General features: G+C 52.9%; 2 protein-coding genes across 2 annotated transcripts in view; both read right to left on the reverse strand.

The window, feature by feature from the left end:
• Positions 1–10687: 10687 nt before the first annotated feature.
• Positions 10688–12214, reverse strand: DIRAS3 (DIRAS family GTPase 3). The gene is made up of 2 exons (XM_082765721.1): positions 12128–12214; positions 10688–11904 (listed from the first exon to the last, which is right to left on the reverse strand). Exon 2 carries the CDS (start codon positions 11820–11822, stop codon positions 11226–11228), a length of 597 nt encoding a protein of 198 aa, XP_082621847.1. The 5' UTR covers positions 11823–11904; positions 12128–12214; the 3' UTR covers positions 10688–11225.
• Positions 12215–16745: 4531 nt separating this feature from the next.
• WLS (Wnt ligand secretion mediator) overlaps positions 16746–26897 on the reverse strand; it is a 29523-nt gene continuing 19371 nt past the window's right edge. Inside the window, exons 3-12 of the mRNA XM_082766242.1 lie at positions 26666–26790; positions 25773–25934; positions 24789–24925; positions 24223–24391; positions 23933–24030; positions 23567–23630; positions 23069–23212; positions 21287–21370; positions 19616–19769; positions 16746–19064 (exon numbers count right to left, since the gene is read on the reverse strand). Coding sequence (XP_082622368.1) covers positions 18955–19064; positions 19616–19769; positions 21287–21370; positions 23069–23212; positions 23567–23630; positions 23933–24030; positions 24223–24391; positions 24789–24925; positions 25773–25934; positions 26666–26790 — 1247 coding nt within the window. The 3' untranslated portion in view covers positions 16746–18954. The remainder of the gene's footprint in view (positions 19065–19615; positions 19770–21286; positions 21371–23068; positions 23213–23566; positions 23631–23932; positions 24031–24222; positions 24392–24788; positions 24926–25772; positions 25935–26665; positions 26791–26897) is intronic.

A 26897-nucleotide genomic window follows, 5' to 3' on the forward strand; every position in this document is an offset into this window, starting at 1 on the left:
GGCCGGGGCTGGGGCCGGGGGCTGCGCGCTGGGGGGTGCCCGGTGCTGCCGGTGCTGCCACGCGGTTTGGGGCTGTCGGAAATAAACGTTTTTTGTGTTAAAAATGAGGCTTTTCTCTTGTTTTGGGGGCGGTGAGGGGCTGTCGGAGTGCTGTGGTGTATGGGGGGGTTCATACAGCCCGGCTCCTGCTGTCCCCAGCAGCAGGACGGTGACAGCGGGGTTTGGGGTGGCACAGCAGCCCCAAGCACTTCACAGACAAATTTTGGCAATTCTTTGGCGTTTTACCAAGCTCAGTGCCCTCACTCTGAGAGACCAGAACGGGGGCTGAGCGAACCCATAGAACCCCAAAAATACTCCATGTCTATGGCACCAGGCCCTGGCTAGCAACCTCCACGGGGACATAGTGCCAGGAGGCACCAACCACGGTACCACAGCCCGGCTCCGTGCCGGGACGCCCCTGATAACACCCTGATACAGAGCCAGGGCCTCCTCCAGCCCTGCAAGCAGTTGCGCCACCAAACCCGGTCCCTCCAGTTCCCCCAGTGCCGCTGCGGAGGCAGGAGCTGGGCTGTGCTGGGCTGTCAGGGCTTGCCCGGTGCCCCCGTGGCCTGAAAATCGTTGTTTGTTGGCAGGGGAAGGTGCTGGTGGAAATCCGAACGCAGGCCTGGAAGCCTGTGGCAATGCTTGTTAGATCACGTTCAGTTTGGGGTTTGTTCCCGGATGATTTCTGTGAGGATCGAGGGGGATGCAAGCAGCTGCCTTCACCCTGCAAAGGGCCTGAAGGAGGCACTGGGGAAGGAGCGAACTGCGGCCCCATCGTGGCTGTGGCTTTCTGAGACCGACACTGGGGAAGCTGCTGTGCTATCAGCAGGGATTTGGTGCAGAGAGCATCCCCTGAGCTGCAGCCCCGCAGTCTGGCAGAGGTGACGGTTCCAGGGAAGGCCGTCCTGTCCTCTAATTCCCACAGCCGAGCTGGCTTTGACGCCTTCCCAGCGCAGCCAAGCCCTGATTCTCCTGGCAGAGCTGGGTCTGGGCACGGTGTCAGCCCCTCTGCAGGCAGGGAGGTGTCACCCGCACTGGGGCCAGAAACAACACAGCCCAAAAAAAGGGCTCTGCACCCAAAAACCATCACCCGACACACACCTGTGGGCATCCCGCAGCAGGACGGTGTCCCCCTGCCACCTCGTTTGGTGTCCCCATTGGCAGGGAGGGATGGGGACAGAGCAGGCACAGGGCTGTGTGGCTCTGGTTTTCTGCCTAGCTTGGGGGAAAATGGGTCTTTTCACCCCAGGTGCGCTCCCACTGCATTTCTGGCAGCAGTTTTCCTTACAGACGTAAGTTTTCAGGCTTCTGACAATGGCAAGAATCCTGATCTGGTTTTTCAAGTTTTTGTTAGGGCTTATTTTTCCCAAATTAGTGTAAAGGTGTCTGTTTTTCTCTTAAGTGAGCTGGCTTTTAAAGACCACTGTTTGCATTTTGATGTAAAAGCAACAGAGATTTAAAAAAAAAAAAAAGTCAAAAGAGAGTGAACTCATGCAATTTCTAATTAAAAAGACAATTTTCTTCCAGCTTTGCAGGCAGCCAGCTGGCTCCCAGGAAGCAATGCCCTCTCGTGGGCTAAAGCAGCAGCTATCCAGTAATTCATTTATAGTCATCAGCTTAATTAACCACCATTTACCTACCTGCTGACACATTTCCTCCGACGGTCTTCTGATGGGAGCAGGGGCTTTTGCTGGTGGCTCCCACATTCAACACACAGAAGAAGAGGAGAAAACTGAGCTCAATTCCCATCTTTAGGCAAAATGGAGCAAGTATTATCTAGGTTTTGAAAAGCACTAAGTACACTTGCATTGGGACTATGCGAAATATTCAGGTGTTTAACAGCAAAATTGTGCTTCTTGACCAGCTGAATAATTCCTTTGATGAACGATAGGATTTGCTGTTCCAGCCGTCCTTGCGGTGATTAATGAGCTTCGTTTATTTTTATACACTTATCCTTTAAAAAAGGTATTTTATATGCCATCCACAACTACCAAACAAATAGCAGCCATATGTCTGGAGAATGACTACACTTGTATGAAGCCAGCAGTAATTAATAGCAGGGCCGCAGAAATGTTGGCGTTTAAACCTCTCGGTCCAAAACAGACTGCCCTTTTTGGTGGCTCCTCCTTTCCAGGCTAAGCAATGCTACAGCATCTTACACCTTCACATCTTACACCTTTTCATCTCACACCTTTCCATCTTACACCTTCACATCTTACAAAACAAGCGAGCAAACAAACAAAAAAACCCAGGTTGTACAAAATTGCCACGCGTGGGACTAAACTTCCAGCTCTGGCTCAGAGCAACAAAACCGTAAAAATTCGAGCAGTCTGAGGTTTGTATTTTCTCTCTTAAACGTCTGTTTTCCTTTTTGGACAGGACTGGATAAGGACTCAGCCAGAGGAGACACTCTTGGCCCTGCATCCTTTTGGGATCTGATGTTTTCCTGCCCCAGAGCCCCTAAAGCCAGGGCTTCCTCACATTTGTCTGAGGACACAGGACTGAGTTCTGATCTGCAGAATGACACGAGCACTGTATTTCCTTTCTCCTCCACTACAAATATATAAAGCTGATTACTGTTAATGTATACTGCAAGAGGACTAAGCCTAGAGCCCCACAATATTTAATATCCTCAGAGTCTTTGCCTCAAGAACTTTCCTACTTTCTACACTTTGTCCATCCAGAAGGACTTGGAGGAGACAGGGGGAAGACAAAGTGACTTTCTCGAGGACACAAAGCAGAGCGGTGACAGCAACCAACTCAGAGAAAACTGCAGAAATATGCCCTGCAGCGAGGTCAGTGGTGCCACAGCCCCGACCTCCTTGTCCTTCTGTCTCAGCATTGCTTTTACATGTACTTGTAACCACTTCCTTCTGGCACAAACACACACAAGGACAACCACACAATGCAGGGGTTTGTTTTTGCAGCTTGCTTTTTACATATGTTGCATCTGTATTTCCACTTGGGCTACTGCAAGGACTTTTCTGTTACTTTATTCTTGTACTTTGCTCCCCTTAACCCGTAGCAGGGCGCATGAACGCTGTTTTGAATGTGAGGTATCAGCACCAGCCTGTGGGATTTGGTGCAGTACCCAGGGCGTAATCGTGTCCACCACAATCATTTATCTTTGCTGAACTCTGATTATCCCATGTGTGACAACATTTAGAGTTCAGCCAGGGGACACACTGCAACAGCAAACCTGGAAAACAGAAGATCTGCTCTCGGCATGTCCTTCGGCCCTGCTAACGCAAGGCAAGATCTCCTCTGAGTGCTCTGCTCCTCCTGTCCGGGTGCCTTTTAGCCAGTTCCAGTGGTGAAGAAGAGGAAATCTCTGTTGGCCTCAGGACGGTCAGTGCATGTGGCTTAGAGGTTGGCCGGAGCTGTGGGATGGGTGAGGTGTCACCCCACCTGCGATGGCAGAGCCCTGAGCGAACCCCGTGTCCAGGGGATGGGGCAGTGCCGGAGGATTTTCCCCAGGATTTCTTTCCTGAAAAATGTGATTTTTGTCTTGATGGCTCTGCTGAGGTTGTGCTTAACTATAAATACACAGAAAAGCTACTCAGAAAACAGCTAAGACGAGGCAAGGGCTTCCTCCTGGTTTGCACGCAGGGCCGAGGTGTGTGGCTGTGATTTCCTTTGGGAAGGGGCAGCCCCAGACCCGCGGTGCGTTTGGCTCACTGCACAGAGCCTGGAGCAATATCTACAGGCAGGTATTTCACGCATGAAACAGAAGGATGCCCGCAGCCAGCAGGGCTTTCTCTGGAGCAGAGCACTAATCCGATTCTGGTGGGCATCCAGGGCAGGAGGACCGGAGGTGCAGGAGACACGAGGCAATTTGCAGGTCACCGTCACCCATCACGGCGATGCGCTGGAGGCCAGCCCGAGCCTGTGGCCACAGTGTCCCCTTCTGTGTGTGTTTGTGTGCGTGTTTGTACACACGCTGGCATCGTGTCCGTCAGCAGAGCTGCTCCTCTGGTGGCTGTGACGCGGAGAGGCCCCGTTTGGGGCTGCTCTGCAGCACCGAGGGGATCCCCCGCAGCTCTGGGGCAGAGCGGCCGGGGGCACTGATCCTCCCCAGCAGGCTGCTGCTCAAAATAGGGCTGCTGCTCCCTCTCCACCCCCGGCTCTGAGTCACGCCGGCTGTGGCATCACCACTGACAGAGCTGCTGACGCCACTGAGGGGTCCCACGGGTCCCAGCCCACCCTTGTCCCCCCCGATAACCCTATCCCACCACAGGACAGCGTTCCCAGCCACAATCACCCCATGCCCCAAAGCTGCTGCCCGTGGGCTCCGTCCCAGCCACCCCAGCGCAGGACTTTCTCGTTTTCGCAGAGCCTGAATTAATGAGCCAAAAAAAATCAATATCTTGGCCGCTCTGCTGAATGCTGAACAGCCTGTGCTAAAGGAGAAAGAGCAGGAGGAAAGGAGAGGGATCGGGGAGCGGAGTTGTTCCCCTCCCCAGTTTGTTCCCCTCCCCAGGGCAGCCCCAGCACACAACACAGCAGGGCTTTAACCCACGAGGAAGTCCCTGGGTACGGCCAGCCGGGCGAGCACCCCTCGCATCCCCCATCCCTCCCTTTTTGCTTTCTGAGCACGGCTTCCTCCGGAGCTGTTACAACAGAAATGAATGCCACGAAAATGTGAAATGCCAGGCATGCCACTGTTACGCGCTACTCACGCTGTGGAGAAGCACCGAGCCCCATTTAGCATCCCCTCTGTTGTGCACAGACCATTTTTCACCCCCAAAAAAAGAACCCAACGAACCAATGCCTGGAGTTACGTCGGTGGAAAAGAGGAGTTTCGTATGGTCAATAGAAAGATTTGGGGATCTGCTTAACACGCAGCTCTGGTGAGGGGGATTTGGACGCTGTCCATGCTGATGAAGGGATGTTTCTGGTTGCTGTCCCAGTCTCACTCCCCGTTCCGATCCCAAATGCTGGTGAGGGCCTTGCTGCCATGGGTCATGCAGCGAGGGCCGCGCCGTGTCCCCATCAGGTCGTTCTCCTTGGGCCCGTCTGGCTCTCCCTTCGGGAGCTGGATGCTCTCCAAGGCCACGTCCAAGAACAAGATTTAAGTGTTTCCAAAGAACACGAAATACGGGTGCTGTTTTATGGAGCGTGAGCCAATTTTATGTATTTTTTCACCTCCCAGCCAGGCGGTTCCGCTGAGCCCCTCAGTTTGGGAGCGCACCCCAATCGATTTTCTCCTGGGGCACATTTTGGCAGGCCAGGGACTGTGGTACGGGGTGGGGACTGAGCCAGGGGATGGCAGAGCACAACCCCCTCGGCGTGGTCACTGCTTTCCGACCCCAAGCAGACTGGTGCTGAGAGCAAGGACGGGTTCAGTGAACAGCAGAGCTTTCCTCAGAGATTTCCTCTGAAAACTGCAATCATCATACAAACGAATGCATTTAGGATGGATTTTATAATGCCAATTTGGGTGTTATTCCTAATTTTCCAACCTGCTGCTCCTTTTCTCCTCTCAGTCTATGCCCACGGCGTGCTTTGGTATGGGTTCTGCCAAGGACATGTTTTTTTTTCCTCCTCTGTCCCCGGCTGAAAGCAGGATGCAGCAGGAGGAGCACGGCTGGGCTGCAAGCTCGCTGCAACACGGGCAGCATTGTAATGTGCCACCGAGGCTCCCGAGCGTTTCCTTCACTCGCTGCGGTGGTCACACACATTTCCTTTATATTTCTCCTGCAGGTGCCCCCAGGAGACCCCAATCTCGCAGGCAGAGGACTCAGCCACGTGCCCTGGCATTCAGACACCAGTCCTTGAAGACCCCTGAGCACCAGCTGGGAAGTGTTTGCTGAGCAGTTGATGCTTCCCTGTCGGATTCTGCATATTTCTGGTCGCCAGACTGCAAACAACGTCCCCGCCTCCGCTAGGGGTCCTGGAGGATCTCTGCAAATTTGGGTTGCTCAGCCTTGGGACGCTGACTTGTTTTATGTCGGTCTCACCTCGAGGAGCAGCCAGCTGGCACCCCAGGAGAGCCCCTGCAGGAAAGCAGAGGTGAAGGGAGCAGCCCAAGATGCGAGGCTTTGGCTCCTGCCCTGCCCAGGTGTTTCAGCACGGTGGCGGCACTCCCAGGCACTCAGAAACCATCTCCCCCAGCTGGAGGACACACCGTGGTCTCATCAGGGGTGTGTTAATAACGTCACTGTCAGTAAGATGTTTTTAATTGCACTCACTGAGAACCACTCCAATACCTTGCAGCAGGAGACTGCTTCCAACAGGGAAAGGGCACGCGCCGTGCTCTGGGGTTTGCATCACCCCACTTCCAGCTCCTCCTGGAGGATCCAGCTTCCCTTATGGATTTTTCTAGATTTAAACTGCTGTTTTAGGAGCAAAGCAGCTCGCACAGAAAAGCTGCCTGGCTGCCCAGAACGAGAGGCTGGATTACTTCTGCGTGCTAAAGATGGCACGAGCTCTGTGCCAGCCAACTGCAGGCTGCTCGGCCGTATTCCCTAGGACCTCCTGCAGCCAAAGGGACTCAGCTACTGAGTCATTTATGCATTTCTGGGAAAAACTGCGCACGAGAAGTCAATTTGGGTTGGGTTCAGCTTCAGACATTTTGCCAGCACTTGCTTAAGTGCTTACTTTTCACTCCAGCTAAATAAAACAAACCAGAGCCTGACAGGTACAGATCATCGCATTTCCCAGAGCTGAAATGCATAAACAGAGCTGACCCTGAAAAGCTTGAGAAAATCCATCTCACTCACGTGGCTGAGTCCAGTCTTCAGCATTTTTGCCAGCTCTTGGGTGCATTTGGCATAGTTAACTCACTCCATAACCTGTAGAGGATGGCAGGTGATTAAGATGTGCTCGTGTTCCTCCAGCTCCGGGTATCTCGTAGCTGCAGACCGTGCACATAAAACAATATTGCGCATTATTCAGGGCTGTTTGTCACATTAATCATGTGCTTGCTGTGCTCCGGGAAGAGGAATTAGAATATAGCAATATTCTGGCTGCTTGTTTTTAAGACACTTGTGTGGGTGGGCGCTCCAGCTGCTGCTCACGTTTGTCTCTTGCAAGCTGCAGAGGAGCTGTTTGCAGTTCTCCTCTTTCTCTTGACACCGATTTTGCTGGCCAGATTCAGGAAGGGGCTGCCTCAAGCCGGTTGACAAGTGCTGCATGGAAATAATAAGCGCTGCTAATTGAGAAGTGTCTGAATTTCTGGGTGGCAGAGAGGAAGCCACGGAGCGGCTTTAAAATGAAAGCTGTCGATCATTTTTTCCTGGAGCAAAGAAGCAGAAGGCCTGCAGAGCTATTATCTTGGTCCATTAGGACAGAGATGGCTTGACACCTCATCTGCATCCTGCCCACCAAGTCTTGCAGGGGTGAACGAGGCCAGTGCGAGAGTTTCTGAGAGTTATTTAAAAGAGCTCTGCAGCCGTGGGAAGGAAGGAGCTGACTGAGCAAAACTGGAGCCAAGCTTTAGGCAAGCCAGAGGTCCTGAGACACAGACGTACGGAAAGCCTGGGCTGATGCTCCATCCTTCCACCTCGCTTCCATCCTCTCCTGGGGCTCTGCTGGGTGGGCAGAGGCAGGGCTGGGGGATTTTGTCATCTCGCTGGTTCTGGCTGCATCAGGCATCCTCGCCCACTGCTGGCCGGCCTGGAAGTTATCACTTCTGGCGTAGGAAGGAAAAATTTCCTTTCTGAGCTTCCCCGCTGCAGGGAGCCCAGCGCCAGCCAGGTTTTGAAGGAGCAAACGCTGCTGCTGCCCCTGGTGCTCCTCCGGGGGGAGGGAGGCACCGGGCAGGCACAAGCAGCTCTCAGTGCAAGTGCAGCCAGTTTGAGGGACCTGGAACAGGATATGGAAATTGCCCCATGACAAACACGCTGATGGCAATCAGCAGCGAAGGACAGGGCTGGTAGCTTCCTATAGGAGCTGCATCAGAGCTGCCTGTTGGCTCCAGACGACTGACTCTTCCTGAACGCCTTTAATCAGTCTTTTTTTTAGGAGATCTGTTTAAGGACCCCACCTATGCAAATACAAGGTTAAAGCATTTACTACCAACTTACAGTCCTTAAGCTATAAAGCATTTTAATACTTAAATAGAAAAAAACTATGCCTTTAATTCAGCTAAATGCTCCTACATCAGAAAAACCTGCGTCTGTGCAATAAGGCCCCCATGTGCTGTAAGAGGTGAGTAATGCTTTAGGGTTGGTGTAGCAAAAGCTCACCCATCAGCGCCCCAAAATGACAGATCTCCAGCTATTTGGTCATAACTCCGTGGTTATACTGTTTACTCATACAGTTTTATTAATAATTTTGGTTTACAGCTGTACAACTGCTGCAGTTGACCTAGCACGCCCCGAACACCCCTTTGCACATGGTGAGAGGCAGCCACCCGTGTGGATGCCCCTGCACCACCCAGGGCACCTCCATCGTGCTCCACCACGCAGGACTTCCCACCTCACGGCCACCACAGCAGCTCGGGAGACTTGCTGGTGGTTCTGCCGGGTGCTGAGGGGTCTGTCTGTCCTGCTGGCAGCAGGAATTCCCCGTGCTCCACCAGGCCCCATTCTGGAGCTGTGTCCATGGGGGACACAGGAGAAACATCAGAGCAACGAGGACACTTCTCAGAGCACCCACGTGTGAGTAACTGCGGGTACGTGCTGCTCTGCCTTCGTGCAGGCATCTCCACGAAGGCAGTGGGAGTTGTAAAGGCATTACTAGGTCTTATGACTTTTTAAATAGGCTTAAATATGTGATGTCTTACAGGGCTTTCAAAGGCTGGAACGGAACTGGAATAGTTAGCGTCTGGCAATTCTAATGGCAAAGACAAAGGCCAACAGTTTGGAAGTGAAAGAGCACAGACCAAAATCCAGGCACAGAGAGGAAAAAGCAAATTGTTTTCAAGCAAAGCCATCACGGCTGCTTCTGCAGCCCCCCTTCAGTGTGAGCCCCCCGAGTGCAGGGCCCAGCCTCGCACCCAGCGCTGCGGGACAGCATCTCCAGGAAAAAGGTGTGGGGCCTCCGTATCAGTGGACCAACTTGGCAAACCCACTCTTTATTTTGGCAAAGAGATTGAGCACATATGGGTGAGGAGAGAAAACTGCAAAACGTTTCAGCCTGCACCGAGCACTCCTGTTGTTCCTGCAATCAGCTCCTGAGGGCTTTCAGCTGGCTCCATGGTGTGAGAGCCCCAGCTGTGAGGGGGGTGAATCCCCCAGCACACCACAACGAAGATAACTGACCCCTTAGGTCCATGCAGGACCAGTCTAAGATGACAAAAAGCAGCTCACATTTTACTCATCTTCATCAATTAACTCCTTTCACTAGAGAAGTGCTATAAAAAAAGCAATTCATCTCCTGTCAAGACAAAGTTACCGTTTAAAAAATCCAGTCTGCTGTGTGATCCTGAAGTCCTTACAGCCTCCTGCTTCACTCAGGGCAAACTTTGTAGGATTGCTCTCAGCTCAGGAGGCCCCATGGTTCTGAGCAAGCCACCATCCCCGCAGCTCTCCTGAGAGACCCACAGCAGCCAAACCAGCACCCAGCTGGCTCCAGGGGCCCCTCGTCCTCCATCCCAGTCCTACAACCCATCAGCAGCCCACCCAAACCAAACACCCGTGGGGACAGAGGGAAGGGTAAAATTCAATTCTAAATCTGCTGGAAGTTGTAAATTCAACTGTGAATCCACCCTCCCTTCCTGAAGGCTGCAGCCCTGGACTGATCCATACCCAAAGCAGCAGATCTGTGGCATACAATGAATATTTATTTCCCAGGTATCATTTTCAATCATGCCCTGCAGATGAGGCTCATCCTGCCTGTCTCTTGCTAAGAACAGCCCACACAAAAGAGGGAACACGCGAGAGCTAAACAAAATCCACATCTCCTGTCCTCTCGTTTGTGGAAAGTGTTTGCCAGAAGTTTCAGCAGGAGAGGAGCTTCCAAGCTCAGATGTTTCTTCCTGAAGCAGTGTTATCTAAAACAGCTTCTCATGAATTTCAACCAAAACCTCGGTAACTTGGATGAAATAAAGAGGTGTGGGGAAAAGATACTACAAGAGTAACAGTCACACGGAAAGCCAGGAGGATGAAAGGTGAATTGCCAAAGTAGCCGGCTATTAAACCACCTGGTACTCAGAGCAGCCTGATTAACTTCACGAAGGATGTTGCTCTTACATAAAGATGCCAGAAATCACCTGACATGTGGAGCCAAAAAGCACAAAACCTCCTGCCTCAGTGAACAGTGGCAACACCTGGGCTGCACAGAGGCTGAAGTTCCCTCCAGTCTGTACCCACTGCTCCCCAGCAGCACGAGGACAGAACTTGCTCACCTTTTAAAGCTCTTACACAAGTAGAGTGTAAGAGCACCGTACAAGTTTACGGCATTATTCCAGTCATTCAGGCTCACATTGGAAAGGAAGAATTAGCTGCCTCTTCCCACCTGCTGGCCAGGCTCCGAGATCTGAACACCAGCTTCAAGTCAGCTCTTCTCCCACTATGTCCTGGAGGTGCTGTACCCCCCACAGGGCTCACACCGGTTTGAGGGACAGAGGTCAACAAGGCAGAAGTAAAACCAACCATTAGCACAGCGCATTGGAAAATAGACATGGTAGCAAAGGGGGGAAAAAGAATAAGCAAAAACCATCCTGATTATACACAGGTATAGCTTTAATCATTCACAGAACTGCAGAAGTCTTGGGAACTGCAGAGCACACAGGAAAACAATTTCGACAAGGAAAAAGTTATGTCTTTGGTAGGCAAGCCAGCCTTCGTGCCCAGAAGTGTAAGCATCTGGAGTCACAGACATGATCACTCGCAGTGCAGACCCCTAGCTTTTTTAGGGGTTTGCTCTGGTAAGATTCCTGAAAATGGTTTTTGAAATATACACTTTATAGATAACGTTTTCTTTCAAGCTAACAGCCTGGAAATACTTAAAAACGAGCATGTACTTACAGGAATAGAGATGTTGGTTTCTAAGTGACATTTTTCTCTTCCGTAAACTTCTCGCATTAAAAACTTCATCACGTCATTACTAACATTGAACGTTTATTGTTTAAAAAAATAAACATGCACAAAGCCATCCCCTTTAAGACCAACACGAAATAATCCGGAGATTTTACAGAAAAGCAGTAGCCCTGTAAGGCAAGGATCCCTCTGAAGCGTATTTTCTCAGAGTCCACGCTCTGTTTACACCATGCAGCGTGCAAGTCCAGCCAACATCAATCACATAACAGAGCACTTGCCTTTCAGTTTGTCTTTCTTCTTCTGCTGCTTGGATTTCTTTCCATCCACTTGGAGGCTGACAGTTCTCCTCTTCTCCAGATTCAAGAGCTCCTGGAAGAGCTCCTGCACGTTGTAGTTCATTTTGGCTGAGGTCTCCATGAAGGAGCACTTCCACTTGCTGGCCAGCGCCTCCCCCTCGCTAGCATCCAGCTCCCTCTGGGTCTCGTCGCTTTTGTTACCCACCAACATGATGGGGATTTTTTGGACGTCCCCTTTGATCTGGCAGATCTGCTCGAAGATGGGCTGCAGATCCTCCATGGACTGCCTGCTGGTGACGGAGTACACCAGGATGAACGCGTGCCCCTTGGATATGGACAGCCTCTGCATGGCGGGGAACTGGTGGCTGCCCGTGGTGTCCGTGATCTGGAGGGTGCAGATGCTCTTGTCGCAGCTGATCACCTGCCGGTACGTGTCCTCGATGGTGGGGATGTAGGTTTCCCGAAAGGTTCCCCTGACGAAACGCAGGACCAGGGAGCTTTTGCCCACCCCGGCGGCCCCGAACACGACCACCCTGTAGTCGTTGCTTTGCTCGGGCATGGTTGCCGTGCGTGAGGCGGGGATTTTAACCCCTAAAAACCCCCGAGCTCTTCAGGCTTACACAGCCCTGCACAGCGACGGCCTGCGGAGGAGGAAGGGGAAGGGAGCCATGGGGAAAGGCAGGGAGAAGCAGAGCCGTCAGCCTCGAGCATCCCCTCCCCGGGAAGGGCTCACCCTGGCCGGGCTCACCTCCCCATCCCCATCCCCATCCCCATCCCCATCCCCATCCCCATCCCCATCCCCATCCCCATCCCCATCCCCATCCCCATCCCCATCCCCATCCCCATCCCCATCCCGGGTCTCACCCGCTGCCTGCAGCTCCCTCCCGCAGCCCGGCGGGGCCGGGCCCCATGGCAGCGGCACCCAGCAGCCGGCTGCGAGCTGGGGCCGCCTCCCCTTCCTCCTCCTCCTCCTCCTCCTCCTTCTCCTCCTCCTCCTGCCTCCTCTCCCCTTCCCTTCCCTCAGCCTCCATCCACCCGCCCCCTCCGCGGCCCCTCACGCCGCCCCCTCAGCCCCGAGCCCGGCGCCCTCGTGTGGAGCCGCCGCGGAGCAGCCCCGGCCCCAACCCCGGCCCTCGGCCTCTGGAGCCGGCCCGTGCCCCACCAACACCTCACAGACCCCCAGAGACCCCATGGAGCCCCCCAAGGAGCCCCCATGGCCCCGTGTCCCCTCGCCCCCCGCCACCCCCAGCCACCACCTGTACTCGGGGCAGGCAGCGCCGACCCCAAACACAGCGCCCAGCCCAGCCCGTTAGCCGCTTAATAGGCATGCCGTAATCGTCCAGCCCTGATTTCCTGAGGAAATTAATAAAATATGTGTCTGTGTCAACCCCCCTAGGGAAGGTGGGGTGTGTTTAGTGCTCGGTGTTTTCTGTCAGCTGTGGAATTGACTCGTGGATGGGTGCTTGTGGTGTGTGGGGCTGAGGGGTCAGCACCCTGTTAGTGCCTCCTGTGCGGCCCCTGAGCATGGAAAGCTGCCCTCAGAGGGAGGCTGAAATGAGGCTTTTCTCCCCCAAAAAAATGGCTGCTGGGAGGCACGGCCCTTCCCGGGGCTGCCTGAAGAAGTGCAGCTGCTCTCAGCTTGTGCGGCATTTCCTACTGCGGCCATCGCAGCTATCCATGGGTCTGGCTGTGACCCAGGGGGGAGTGTTGTGTTGCCTTGATAAAAGTTCTTTTTTTCCCCTTTTTTTCTCCTCCAGAATGAGTCTTTCCAAACACATTTCCCAGCCAGGACCGGGGCTTCCCATCCAGCAGCCTGCAAAGGGCCGTGGGTCCCGGGGAGGCCGTGAGGGAGTTATCGGCACCGCACGGCCAAACCTCAGGGAGAGGGGACGAGGACAGGCAGTCCCCAGGCAGAGCCTCAAACAAGGCCCTGGGAAAGCTGCGGGAGGGTGGGAAGCGAGGAGGATGCCAGCTTTAAAATGTGCCAAAGGGCATTTGTGGCGCTGTGCTGCCAGAGCACGCAGCAGGGAGCACGCAGAGGGGACAAACGTCAGCCTGGTAACGGGGATACTGAGGGTAAAGGGGGTCTTCAGCACCCAGTGAGGCAGCTTTGAGCTCTTTGGGTTGCAGTCAGTGCTAAACCTGCCCCACTCTTCTGTGGGGAAATGGTGCTGGGTGATATTTTATGGGGTGGATCTGGCTGGGAGGCCGCTAGCTGGGCTGCAGGGGACTGCAGCGGCTTCCAAATAGCTGGCACGGACATTGAACTGGCAAAGAGCAGATTTTCTTAACAGATGTAACTGCGATTTGTAAAATAAGAATGTGCTCTAAAGCATTAGGTCACCGGATCAGCTCACCCAAGCCATCCTACAAACTGTTTCTCACAGAAGCTGTAAATGAAAACATGGTTGAAGATGGTGCCCCTGGTGTTTCCCCTGATTCTGTGGATCACAAGTGATGGGGGGGAAACAGCTCTAAAAAGGGGCAAATAAAGTACTTCTGAAGGACTCCAGGGATGTGATTATCCTCAGCTTCTACCTGCAGACCACCCACAAATATGACTGTGTGGCCCTTTGGTGGCAAGTCCTGGACATCAAACGCTCCCCCCCTGCCCCAGCTCCCCCCTGCTCCCCACACAGACTGGCAGTGACCGTCACTGTTGCAGGCTGAACTCACTGGTGGCACCCAGGATATAATTGCTTATCCCAACATACAGAGCTGAGGATGTTTAATAATCCTTGGTCTCAAAGCCATAATTACAGCCTGGTCACAGGAGGGCGATGCTGCTGCTTCTTACGGGTCTGTAAGCAGAGGAGTGAAATCTCTTCTGGGGCATTGATCACTGCTGCTCCTGGAGAGCTCGGAGCCAGGGAAGGGAAGGATTGCTTCTGGTGGGATGTTGCTGTGCCACATTTATGCTAACAGAGCCACAGCAGCCTGAAGCAGCTGCAGAAGTCAGGTAGAGGAGCTGAAGGCAGGCCGTGAACGCCTGGACTGGAGCCCTGCTGGTGACAAACAAGGGTGGGAGGAGGCTTTGGAGCTATTTTGTTCTACCCTGGTGTTTTTCTCAAGGAGCTTCCATGTTAACACGCTCCCTCCTTCAGCAGCCCTTTTCTCTTGGTGTTGATAAGGCTCCTGCCACCCCCAAACATCTCGGTTTTCAAACACCAATGTAATCCCAAACGTCCCTGCCGCAGGGCAGCTGGCAGCCAGCTCCTCCGTGCCCATTTCTGCCCTCCCATCAAACGTTCCCCCTGCCAGATCTGCCCTCCCCAGGCTGCTGCACGAAGGCTGAGCCCTTAGTGCATGGTGCCCGTGCCTGGCACGCTCCCCGTGGGCTGCTGACACAGCCGCTGCTCCATCCCAATCCTCCCCGATGTTTTCTGGCAGGCAGAGGCCGTGCCCAGCTCTTGGCCCTTGGCTCCTGTCAGGCCGGGCAGGGAGATGTGCTCACAGCCCGCCGAGCATCCGCTTCACCCGAATCCTGTCATTAACGGGGATTTCCAGAGACGATTTCTAAAACATCGTTTCTGGTGTTTATGAGGTATTTATTAGCCGCAAGGAAACGCTAACTAGCAATTATTAGCTTACCCGCTCTCTTGGCTAGTCCCTGTTGCTCAGAGGCAGATATCCCAATCCCAAACAACCTTTCCCAAGCGTGGCACGATGTCAGGCGGATCACCGCTCCCTGCCTGACCCTGGCCTGTCCCCCGAGTGCCATGGGAAGGGAGCTGCGAGCCACCCAGCGGGGACACATCTGGGCATGGACATCGCCAGCCTCACCAGGGGAAGGGGTGGGAAGGGCAGAGAGGGTGCGGCGTGGAGCCCCTGCCCTGGGAAGGGCAGAGCAGGCGGCCGGAGGAAGGATGTGGCCGCCAGCTGCTGGCTCCGTGCCCCGCTGCTGGTCAGGGTTTGCTCGGGTTGGAGCTGACAGCCACCAGATTTTCCATTTGAAATGGGAAGCAGCCGCTTGCCAGAGCCCCTCGGGCGAGCAGAGCACGGTGCCAGGCGCTGGGGCTGCCCCATCCTCACTGCTCTCCATTTCCACTGCTTTTCCTCGTGGGACACAGACCTCGGCACGCCGCCTCAACGCCGGTTTGGGTGTTGCTGATGCCTACAGAGAGGCACGAGACAGCGGAGGAGGCAGAGAGGGGATTTTTCTCTGGAATTACAGAAATGATTCGTAAAGCCAGAAGGTGCCTGCCACTGGTGCTGGCTTACAAAAGGGCTGTCCCTGCCCAGCAGAGCCCACTCCTGGCTGTCGCAGTGGGTGTAACCATCCCTGGCTCCAGGTGAAGACACAGCCAAAGGGCAGGGCAGCATTTTGACCACCTCAGCCAGGGGATGCTGCCCCACGCCCCAGGCATGGAGGGATGGGGCTCAGAGGAGCTGTGGGATGCTGTCACCCAGCAGTGTGTCACCTTCAAAGGACACCACGAGGGCATCCAGCACCTGGAGCCACTGTGCTGCTGCACGGGGACATCCCGAGAGGCACCCAGCTCCCCCCCATGCTGCTTCACCCGGTGGGTGAGGATGCAGCGAGGTGGGAAGCGTTTCTTTCTGGCCCTATGGGACAAGACGTGCTGCTGTGGGATGCCGGGATGCTCCAGCAACGTCAGTGGGAGCCCGTTCCCTCTCCACGAGATCAGGCTGGCACAAAACAGCGGGGAAATGGCCAAGAGCATCAGGAGATGCTCAGCCCCTGCCCAGCACTCGGGGGAGGCTCAGCCTGTGGAGCTGCGGCACCTCTCACATGTCAGAAGTTGAAGGCAGAAGGAGCCAGTAATTGCAGTCAGGCTAAAATCTCCAATCCCATATAAAACTCGAGCTCTGAAGCCCGGTGCCGGCAGAGGGCGGCCGAGGAGCTCGGCAGCCCCCGGAGCCTGCAGATACCGGGCGGCCTCGCGGCTCCCCGGCTCCCAAAATGTGCCCTGGGGAAACCAGCAGAGCCCTGCACAGCTTCACAGCCCGAGCTCCGGGCTGGTGGCTGTCACACCGCAGCCTCCCCAAGCACAAGGGCTGGGAACCTTTCCTTCCCAGGTTACGGATGGAAATGGTGTGATGGTCGCTGCAGCATCTGCTTGCAGCTGCCTGAGCTGCTGGAATGGTGCTGGAACGGGCTGGGTTTTGTCCCGTGCTGCTAAAACCCCAGGACCCTTCCCAAAGCATGGGCAGCAAGCGGCTGCGCCTCCGAATTCAGCAGCAGATGGAGGCAGACGCCCAATTTCTGAGGTGGTGGAAGAGCTGAAGGAAAACCAAAGGGCTGTGCAGTGCCAAACCAACACCTCACGTCCTCTCCAGGCTGTCAGCTCCGCGGCAGGACCCCAGCAGAGCCTCCCAAAACGAGGGAGAAGTGGTGCTGCTAACAGTCCTGGAGCAAAGGGCTGAAGGACAAGCAGCCCTTGGTGCCAAAGCCCCGCGTCTCTGCACCACAAAGTGTTCGAAGAGAGATGAGAGAGAAAAGCCAGGCCAATGACAAATCCACAATATGGTATATTTTATTTAAATTAACAAATCTACACGTTTTCCAGGTTGCTTAAAAGCATTCTGTAAAAAGTGAACTCAACCTAAACAAAAAAAAAGAATATATTTTAATAAGACCCAGGGACTATTTCCGAGACAGATGAGTAGGGCTTAGGAATTAAGAAATAAAAAAAGTACACACGCACGCGCGCACGCTCACACAGACACACACCCCGTAAACAAATTGTTAGTGTTTGACACAAAATTTGGTTTTAAAGCTGCAATGCCCCGTCTGTAAAGAGCCTTTACAAAACGCAATGCTATCCTAAGCTGTAAAAGAAACCATGGACACATCTATGGGAACAACATAAATATCACGTAAGAACCCAAGGTAAAAAGAACGTTAACGTTGCAAAGTCGAGCACTCAGCCAGGGCAATGAGGGAGTTGGGGCTGTGGGCATTTGTCTAACCCACTCTGCAACAGAACAACTGCTGCTGTGCATCGTGCCTGCTCTCCCCAGCACTTGTTTCTGAAGGTAAATGGGTTGCACATCGCCATCCGTGCTGAAGGTGTGGTCCCAGGAGTTGCTCTGTGCTCTACAATAAGCGTGCCCCCTTCCTTTTTCATTTCCTTTAACCATTCCCTATAACCATTCCCCCAGGGGCACCAGCACCCCGCTTTACAGAGATACAAACTTCCCCCAAATGGTTGGTGTTCCAGTTCAAGTATCCCAAACCATCCAAAGCTCCTTCTTTAAGGAGCATTTAGCACTTTTTCTGTGCTACAGCAATCCCACACGTTCAGACACAGCAGCACGAGGGACTTCACCTGGCGTGTGGCGTTCAGTGTCCCTCACAGCCCATTAACAAAGCCAAGGAAACCCTTCTGTGCATGGGGTCTGCTGGGCACGCTGTGCCAAGCCCCGTTTGATGGTGCACAGCCTGGGGCTCTCAGCAGCTGAGGGGATGGAAGATTACCTGTACTAGCCTCTCCTTCAGAGCTGTAGCTCCAATTCAGGGCATCTTACTGCCACTCGAGAGTGCTGTTCTTACCGGGGCTGCAGCAGAGCAATGCATTTGGGGCAGTGGTCCCGCTGGGAAATGCAACAGAGAGCAGCAGCAGGTTACCTTGTGGGGACAAAAGCGGGGTGGGGAGGTTGAGCTGCGTGTTACTGGGGGGTTTCAGACGTGCCAGTGCCAGGTACCAAGGCCAGCCGTGTCCTCAAGTTCTCTCCCAGGCCCTACAAGAAGGTGGGTCTGGAATAGCACCAACCCTTCTGGCTGTGTCCGAGCCACCAGCACGCCTCGTGACTTGCCCCCAGTACAGCCCAGTTTAAGCTCTGAGTCAGACCAGCAGCCACAGCACGGGGTGCGGGACCACGTCTGAGGAGCAGACGCCTGCGTGAGTGTGTGCCACGTGGATTTCCCTTGGAAAGGGCCCGACTCCTGCCCACCCCGGGGCCCTGCTCTTCTGCCCCTGGTACGTAAGCAGCAGAAAAATGAAGGAGATGTATCAAAAAGGTGAGACAGAGGAAGACTAGAGCGAGGGGAGCCAACGGGGCTGAGAACAGGCAGGAGCTGGCTGTGAGATCAGTACCTCTGGGCACTGGGACAGGAGCACACATTTCTCCTGCAATCCAGTTTGGACATTCCCCTGTATTTAACAGGCAGCTGTGAAGCCTACCGAAATAGCAGGTAGCTGCTTCTTTTACATCTTAACTATGACCAACAGTCTGCCCCCTTCTCCAGCTCTGTTTCATTCAAGTGATAGGTTTGCTGTGGGGCTACAGAGCTGTACCAAAGGCCTCGAACACTGTTCAATACAATTTTAGATGCGTGAATTAAATGTTTTCAAAACGAAGCCTTAGTTCTGCTCCATCCTCCCCATCCTCATGCACAGGCACACACACAGAGCCCAGCAGAAATAGCCCAAGGCCAGCTCTGCCACTTGTACCGCCCGAACGTGCGACTTTGCAACATTAATGCTTTTCTAGCAGATTTTTACGTGCTTGAGTGTAACACAATATACATATCCCTCCCCCCAGAAATAACTACAACATATTAAAGAGTTTACAAATGTTATGCTCGGCGTCACTGCTCTGTGAAAATACACTAGATGCTGGGTGCTCAGAAAGCAAGTTACGTCGGACACATCTCCTGCAGGAGGGCGTTGTGTCGTCCTGTGTACTCCACTTTGTCTCGCGTCTCAGCCGCCGGGATCTCGGCCTTACTCCTGAGCCTCCTTGCGAGCCAGCTTGTAAACCTCCGTGGGGCCGTCCACGTGGGTGATGGTGGTGGTGAGCTGGAGCTCCTCGCCGCTGCCCACTCCCAGGTCACCTGAGAAACAGTGATACCATCAGGCTGCCCTCACCATACAGTGTTGTGCAATTAGAAGGCAAAAAGATCTCTTTTGTTCAGCCCAGGCTCTCAGGAGCTACCTGAACTATGTTCTATGCACAGTTTCTACGAACGCTTTTAATTGAGGTCATTTAGATGTGGGCATGTTGGCAGATGAAGATTTCGGTGCTACTGGAGGCCACCAGAAGGAAACCAACAGCACTGCCATTCTCCCCTTGCCCCAGTTCCAACCCTTTTCCCACTCCTATGTTTGAGCTATGCAGTCACAACTGGGCAATAGCAAAAAATAACAAAAACCGAGCTAAAAGGTTTTAGACAGCCGTGCCTGAATACTCAAACCTGTCTAGCCTAGTCAATAATTAAAATGTCTGCTGGAACAGCAGTGCTTTGAAGAACAAACCCTCGTTTGCATAACATTTCAGTGTGCTGCATGGGCACTTTGGCAAGAAAGATACACAGAAATACCCCCCACTTTTTGTTGCTTTCTTCTCATGGTAACCTTCCCATGTAGATGATTTGGAGCCATTTACCGTTTGACTGATCCTCCCCATAGTTCTTGTGTGAGGGCGCGTACAGGAACATGAGCGCGAAGACGTAGAGGTTCCACATCCCGTAGATGCCGGTGAAGAAGGCGCTGTTCACCTGGATCGTGATGTCCCCCCACTTCCAGTGGCCTTCTGTCACCTGCCCGTGAGAAAGCAGACGGTCAGCGAGGCCGGAATCACACACAGATGTGACCCCTGAGGCTTTGGCTTGGAGCAAATCCACAAAAAAAGCCTCAGTTCCCCAGGATGAAGACAACACGTGTACAACAGAGTCAGTCACCCAGGCAGGGGAGCACTCTCTTCTTCTGCCCCAACATGCAGGAAAAATGGTACTTAGAGTGGTTGCACCAGGATCCCTATAACTTTGATTCCTAACCGTGGCACAATCCTTCACAGGCTGCAATAGAAGCTGTCAAAGCTGGGGTGTTCAGCAAAGGCTGGCACACGAAGGGCAGTACCTCAGAGACAACTCCTTACATCTGAAAACATCAGACTTCTATAAATAGGCCTCCTGTACAAGGGGAAGCAGCATGAATAATGTGAAAAGCGAGCGTGCTGAATGCCTTCTTGCTGCTTCTGCCTCACGAGAGAGGCCCAGGCTGACTGCATCAGCCTTAGACATGGAGATCTGTCAAGACTTACCAAAATATCATCAATATTAATATCACTTGAAGACACACGCACTGTTCACAGTGCAGTGCTGGCTTGCCATTAAAGGGAGAGACACAAGGCAGCAGCATGCCTTTTCCTGACAGGAAGAGCTTTCCTGTGAAAACACCAGGACGTTCTGCTCCAAAGACGAGCCACAGCAGCACAACCTTGCCTTCAGGGCAAGACAAAAGCTCAGCTTGAAAAGAGGAGCTGGACAAGATCGTTTGTGTTACGCCCATACGCAGTGACAGCTACAGTCATTAATACTCGGTGATTAATTGAATTGCCAAGTGGCATTTCTCATACCAGTGCTTCAGCCGAACAGATTTTGACGAGCAAAATCATCTGCTGCTGTGTTTTCCACTGGGACCCACCACATACCCCAAAGCGTAAGGGATGCAGTGAGTGAGACCCTGCTCCTGCAGATGCTGTTCTGTAACGTTGGATTTGCAAGGCTGTACAACTGTTCTCCTGAAACTACAAGCTGCTTACGCTTAGGAACAACCATAAGATAGCATCTGTTTCAAAGATGTCACTTACCAGGAGACTGTTACTTGAAGTAAACCATCAAAGTGCATTTAAACAGCTAGATCAGCTCATGCGTACAGAGAGACTGCACCACAGCTCAGAATAACTGGGTATATATCTTGCTAGAAACAACAGGGTTGCAAAGTCAAAACCAGGACAGACTGAATTCTGGTATTTCTTTGTGGGTATAAAAGCCACCAGATTCTTTTAATGTGAACAGAACATTTTTGCTCTTGCTGAGTTCTCAGAAATGACTAAACTGTTTTGGCTGATATTTCAAAAAACACAGACCCTGTGTGCCAAAGGCCTTTGTGGAAGTTTCAAATACATGAAAACAACTTCTTAAAAAGCAACTTATCATAGCGAACTATAAGACAGAGGCCTGGTCTCTCTGAGCTGCAGGTAGCCCAACCTTCCTAGCACGTGGGGAATTTAAGGCTGATGCTCTCAAATGCAGCTGAATTTCGTCACACTCACCTGGCTCACGATGAAGAAGATGACTGTCATTGCTGCGCACGCCAGGGTGATGAGCATCAGGAACTTGAACCTAAAAATCAGCCCCTGTTTAGAGAGAAATGTCACTGGTCACGTTAACAGAATCCACAAAAACCCATTTTTGTTTTTAGCATGTACAAGACACGAGTATAAAAAAAAAAAAAAAAAGGAAAAGGAAAAAAAGGGTCCAACCCACGAAACCCCAAACCAAAACAACCTCCACCCACTCCTTCGTGCTGCATTCATGACAGCCAATATTCTCCGTTCCCCACACACGTCTGCATTCCTCCCCGATGCTCCGAGCAGGGTGTGCATGTCTGGACAGCTCTTGCTTTCCATTACAGCTGCCTTTGTGACTGATTTACAAAGAGTTAATGTGAGAGAGGAGGCAGGTCAGTCTGAGCTACGGGTTTCGTCCAAGGGACAGCCTACCTGATAGCTCACAGCTTTCACTAAACAAACATCTGTGGAGAGATTTCGGGTTTTAGCAAGACAACGGGACACTTGTATGGTGATAGCAGGGGTCTGTATGGGCTAATCCCCACCTCCAGAGTCCCTCTGGCAGGAAACTGCAGCAATTCTGAACGCTTGTCAAAATTACTTTGTGCACTACAAAAGAATGTAAATTATAAGAAACTTTATGGCTCAAAATCTCTTGGCTGGGAATCGTACCACGTACTGTATTTGCTCTTGATAGTTTTAAGTTTTCACTTAAAAATTGTTTTGGTTTTGTTTTTCTTCTTCTTCTTCTTCTTTTTTTTTTTTTTTAAACCATTTGGGGAATTTTGATGGAAATGTCTGTGTGTGCGTCATTACCGGGCTCCACAGTGACAACAAATGACCATTAGTTTAACTCTTCCAGGCCAGATTCGTGCTTTGCCAGATGGTTGTAGTTACAGCACGGCCGCAACAGCTCTACAACACAAGCTAACATCCTGTGCCTCTTGCTAAAGGGAAAGATGGAAAAAAAAAAAAAAAAAAGCTGAATATCTTGTGCAAATTCTCTCAAGTCTGATTTTCTATGTTTCATGTGCATCCCTGATGGGTGATAACCAGCCTGTTGAAACCAGAAGTGACCATCGTTATACACAACAATGCTGCTTATAAATATTTACACAGCCATGAAAACAAGAGGTTCTCCCAGCTCAAGCAGCTAGAGAGAGCTCCTCATGTTCTGCAGCAGCTGAAGACAGCCAGGGCAGAAACAACATACAAAATTACAGGCTAAAAAAGGGGAAAATGAGCTGAGCAAGTCGGGTTTTGACCTTTGTGTGACAGTTTCTCTCCTGCGATTTGGTTAGGACTACCCCATAAATCTGAATTTGTGCCGTGGAAAAACTTGGTGGTTTTGGTAATACTTGCCATTAAACACAATCATTAATATTAGAGAAGGAGAGACTGAGGGACTGGGAGCACTTTCTCCCCGTAGTAATTTAAAGGGCAGTTTCAGCAATTTTATTCTATCCCCCAACACACATCGATAAACTGGGAGATGACAACCACTCAAAAAAAAAAAAAAAAGGCAAAAAGAGAGCTGGCTTACACACCCTCCTGAGGGATTAAAATGTTGTATCAGGACCAAAGAGCCAAATACAGGAAAAAATGTAACAGCAGTTGAAAGGAACAAAAGGCAGCTGGGGGACTTGAGCAGCTGAGGATCAGGCTTTCCAGTTCAGGCCTGTATTGACAGCGAAGGGTTTAGTGTAGTCCTTAAGGGTGAAAACGCATTGTGAAAACACAAATGGTGCAAGAAGGAGTGCCTACCTCATAATGAAGACAGCGAACCTTGCTCATTGCCGGCAGGCTTGACTGCTTTCCATTGATGTTTCTGAAAACTTGGAAGACCATAAAACACAGGAAGAGAAAATAAAGGCACAAGCAGATTCCTGCAACTATAATAAAGGCCATCTGAGCAGCGCAAGTTAAAGGAAAGTGACATGAAGTAGCAGAAAACATTATTAGGGTGATTTACTTCTGATACGATCAGGAAGGTCATCAATAACCTCCCTGTGGGGTGGCCACGATGGCACCCTTGACCTGGATCTCCCCCTGCTGCATCCCAGACCTTGACGTCCCCAAGCACAGCACCGGTGCCGGAGGTACCTGGCACCAAACCTACCACGACCACCTCTTGCAGCCACCACCAGGGTTCCCCACAACGCCCGAGCCCCACCACACAGCTCAGCCAGGAGGAGGAAGGTCTCGTCTCCCCCCTCGACCCACACCGAGCACGTGGGCCTGCCAGAGCCCGGTCAAGGATACAGCCAGCTCCGTGCCGACCTCGGTGGTCCAGATGCTGTAGAAGGGGTTTTTCAGCTGCACTCCCCTGCGAAGAGAGAAAACACAGAGCTGTCACGGAGGCCTAGAGGCTGGCAGAGCCCCGTGCTGCTTTCCCTCATGGGTGAGGAGGACACAAGGAGGACACGTGTCTTCCTAGGACAAGATGTGCTGCTGTGAAGTGCCCAAAGGCCTCAGCGTCTTCACTGGGAGCCCTCTCCCTCCTCACGAGGCAGGGAATCCAGCCCCAAGGATCGAAGCCCTCGTTCCCCAAGGCACCTCGAGCCCCGTGCTCAGAGGTGGCCGCCGGCCTCGGCCTGCCGTGCATCCCCAGGGCAGCACTGAACCCACCTCTCGCACATGTCGAAGATGAAGAGGCAGAAGGAGCCGACAGCTATGGGTCCAACCTGCTTCCAGTACCCCGAGAGGCGGTTCCGCTCGTTCTGGTCCTAATCAAAGGGTCAGGAGGTGGGCAGGAGGAGGAGAAATGAGGAAGAGCAAGTTAGCCAGCAGTCCTCTCCCCAGGAACGAAACCCCACAGCGCTGCTTCCAAATCCCAACCAGTGAGGAAAAGGGAGCTGCCAGGCATTGCTGCAAGGGGCAGGGGGCACGGCAACCACCTTCCTTTCTGTCACACCCACCATCATGTGCTCTCCGCAGAAGATGATCCAAAACGACAGGAGCATGGCGTAGAAAATGCCTTGCCGGATGTCTCCGAAGAGCAGCATCCACGTCCAGTCAAAGCCGATGGAAAACCACTCCACTGGGATGTTAATGAACGTCATGGAAATTCCCAGAGCAAAGATCACCCTGGAGAGGGAGAAACACCATCTCCATCTATTTCCAGTTTGCAGGGAGAAAACACAGAGCCATAGCAGCCAGAGGTGTGCCCAGCGGGTGACAAGAAAACCCCGCACTGTTCAGGCAGGGGCAGCAGATTGTCACCAGGGCCAGGAGGTGGCACCTCGTGCCAGCAAAGCCCCTGGCACTGAGCTCCTCCAAGCAGCCACGGGTAAAAGCAACATCTTCTCCGGGGGGTTAGTGGGGAAGCAGTGACAATATTGAGGTTTCTGGGTGCTCCTGGGTGCAGGGAGTGGACAGGAGAGGGAGAAGAGAGGAATCCTGTCCCCCAAAGACGTGCCCTGCCTGGGAGCAGCCTCCACCTCGGCCAGGGTCACCCCACCCAGGCACACGCGCCCCCACTCACTTCTCCAGCAGGACAGGAGCCCGTGTCATCAGCGTGATCCTCCTCCAGTACCAGATCATGATGATCAGAATGCTGGGGGTGAGGAAGGTTTTCATGGCAAACCACACTTTCGTGAAGCCTCCGTTTTGATGGATACCCTAAGGAGGAACGAGGTGCAACGTGACAGCTGGACAGGTTTGAACATCATCACTCCGTGCCTGTGCTTACAGGGGTGGCAGGAGAGGCAGGCACGTCGCAGCGTTTGACACGCGAGCACATGCAGACACAACCACCCTTTGAAAGACGCGGCCTGACCACCACAGGGAAGGGAGCAGCTGCCCACACGGCATCCCGGCCATCTGAGCAGGCTTCAAAAGCCCCGTTGGAAACAAATGCCAAAACCCACAGCGTCCATCGCGAGGTGGGAAGCGGTCTGCGAGAGCGGCACTTCTGACACAGCGTGGAAAAAACTGACAGCACGGCTCAGACGAGTAACAAGATAGTCACAGAGCTCAGTCACCGCTGGTGGGCAACGCAGTGGCCAAATTAATGCATTTCTCCAGACACATGCCCTCCCACCGCCGTCTGCAGCCACCACAGCCTGCTGGCTGCCCGCTGCTGGAAGGGACAGCGGGAGGAGGCTTTCCAGCACGGGAGGGCAGGAGCAAGGACAGCTGACTGCCACCTCGAGCATCTGTTTGGTGATAGCCAGATGTGAGAGAGAGCTGCTCCCCTCTGAGCCCTGCTGTTCTGTGTCTCATCTCCCCATGCTCTCATCTGTGACAGGCAGACAGGTCCCTGCACCATCCCTCAGAGGGATGGACCCCTTGTGAAGGAGGAAAGTTGGGGTGCCATGAACATTTTCAGGCAGAAGCTACCCATGGAGAAGAGCAGGACTTCTGCTGTGGATCAAGGAGAACCAGGCAGGGGCTGCGGGTGCCCCAGCTGGTGGCAGCACCGCGGGGCGCAGTCCCTCTGAGGAGGGGCAGCGAGGCAGACACTTACCACCAGGCGGATGTCCTTGATCTCCCCAATGCCCACGTTGATGCCTTTCCTCTCGTTGACGGGCAGGCGGATGTTGATGAGGTAGTACTTGTGAGCCACGCTGCCGATCTCCATGAAGGGGAGGAAGTCGCAGTCGTAGTGACGGCCTTCGGACTCCAGGGTCTAGCAAAAGGGCACAAAACGGCAAGACCGTGGTCAGCCACGTCCTGCGTGGTGGGCGGCCACACAGGCCCTAACACTCAGCTTGCCCAAGAGCATTATTGGCACCGAGAGACCATCTGCTCACCCCCACCTTCTCTGAAGGCCTGGGGAGACCCTGTGCAAGTCTGGAGACTCATCAGTGGGTTGGGGACCTTTTTCCTTAAGTTTCTGATTGTTTTGGGTCATTGCTAGTTGTGCTCGTCACTTATCAGATTGCAGTCAAGGCATTAAGAAGTTATTTTAAGAAACTCCCACCCCACCTCTCCCAGTTCAGTGAGTGCTGCAGTGTCCCTGATGGGCTATTTCCTTGCTGCTCCTGAAGAACAAGGTTTTGTCCATCACAAAAGCACCAGATGGGAAGCTCCAAGTTCTCTGGAATGGTTTTGGGTACACAGATCCCAAAGCCTTCAAGTTTCAGCCAGACCACACGTTAGAGGACAATTCTGCCTGCACCTGGGTCTGTGCTTTGACCTCCCACCTTTTCTTCCTCACCACCTGGCTTCACCCTTTCTCTTGTGCCACAAAGGGAACCAAGCTGCATGTAGAGCTCATCAGATTTTCAAAGATTTTAAGCCAAGAGAAAGGTGACAAGCCTGAAAGATACAACTGAACAATCCTACAAAGCACCACAAAGGAAAGGAAGAGAATGACTCCCACCCCAGCCCACCCCCAGCATCATCAGAACACCTTACTTTTGGAGAGCCAAAGGTGCATTTCAGCTTCCTGATCTCTATCGCGTGTGCTATCTCTTCCCATTCATCAAACATGTTATCGCGATACGCTAACGACACATCCAGGGTGATTTCTGCGTTTTCTTCTGCAAGAGGAAGGAAACACGGAGCTCGTTAGACACCGATGGTACAGAAAGGGAGGATCTATGAGAGGCACACAGTTATGGAGACAAATGGAAATTTTTGCATTCTG

Source organism: Aythya marila (assembly GCF_965140915.1).
Source record: "Aythya marila genome assembly, chromosome: 8".
NCBI lineage: Eukaryota > Metazoa > Chordata > Aves > Anseriformes > Anatidae > Aythya > Aythya marila.

Bases quoted from the DNA above. Each gene is read 5' to 3' on its own strand.
- DIRAS3 (XM_082765721.1), bottom strand. From the start codon at position 11,822: ATGCCCGAGCAAAGCAACGACTACAGGGTGGTCGTGTTCGGGGCCGCC.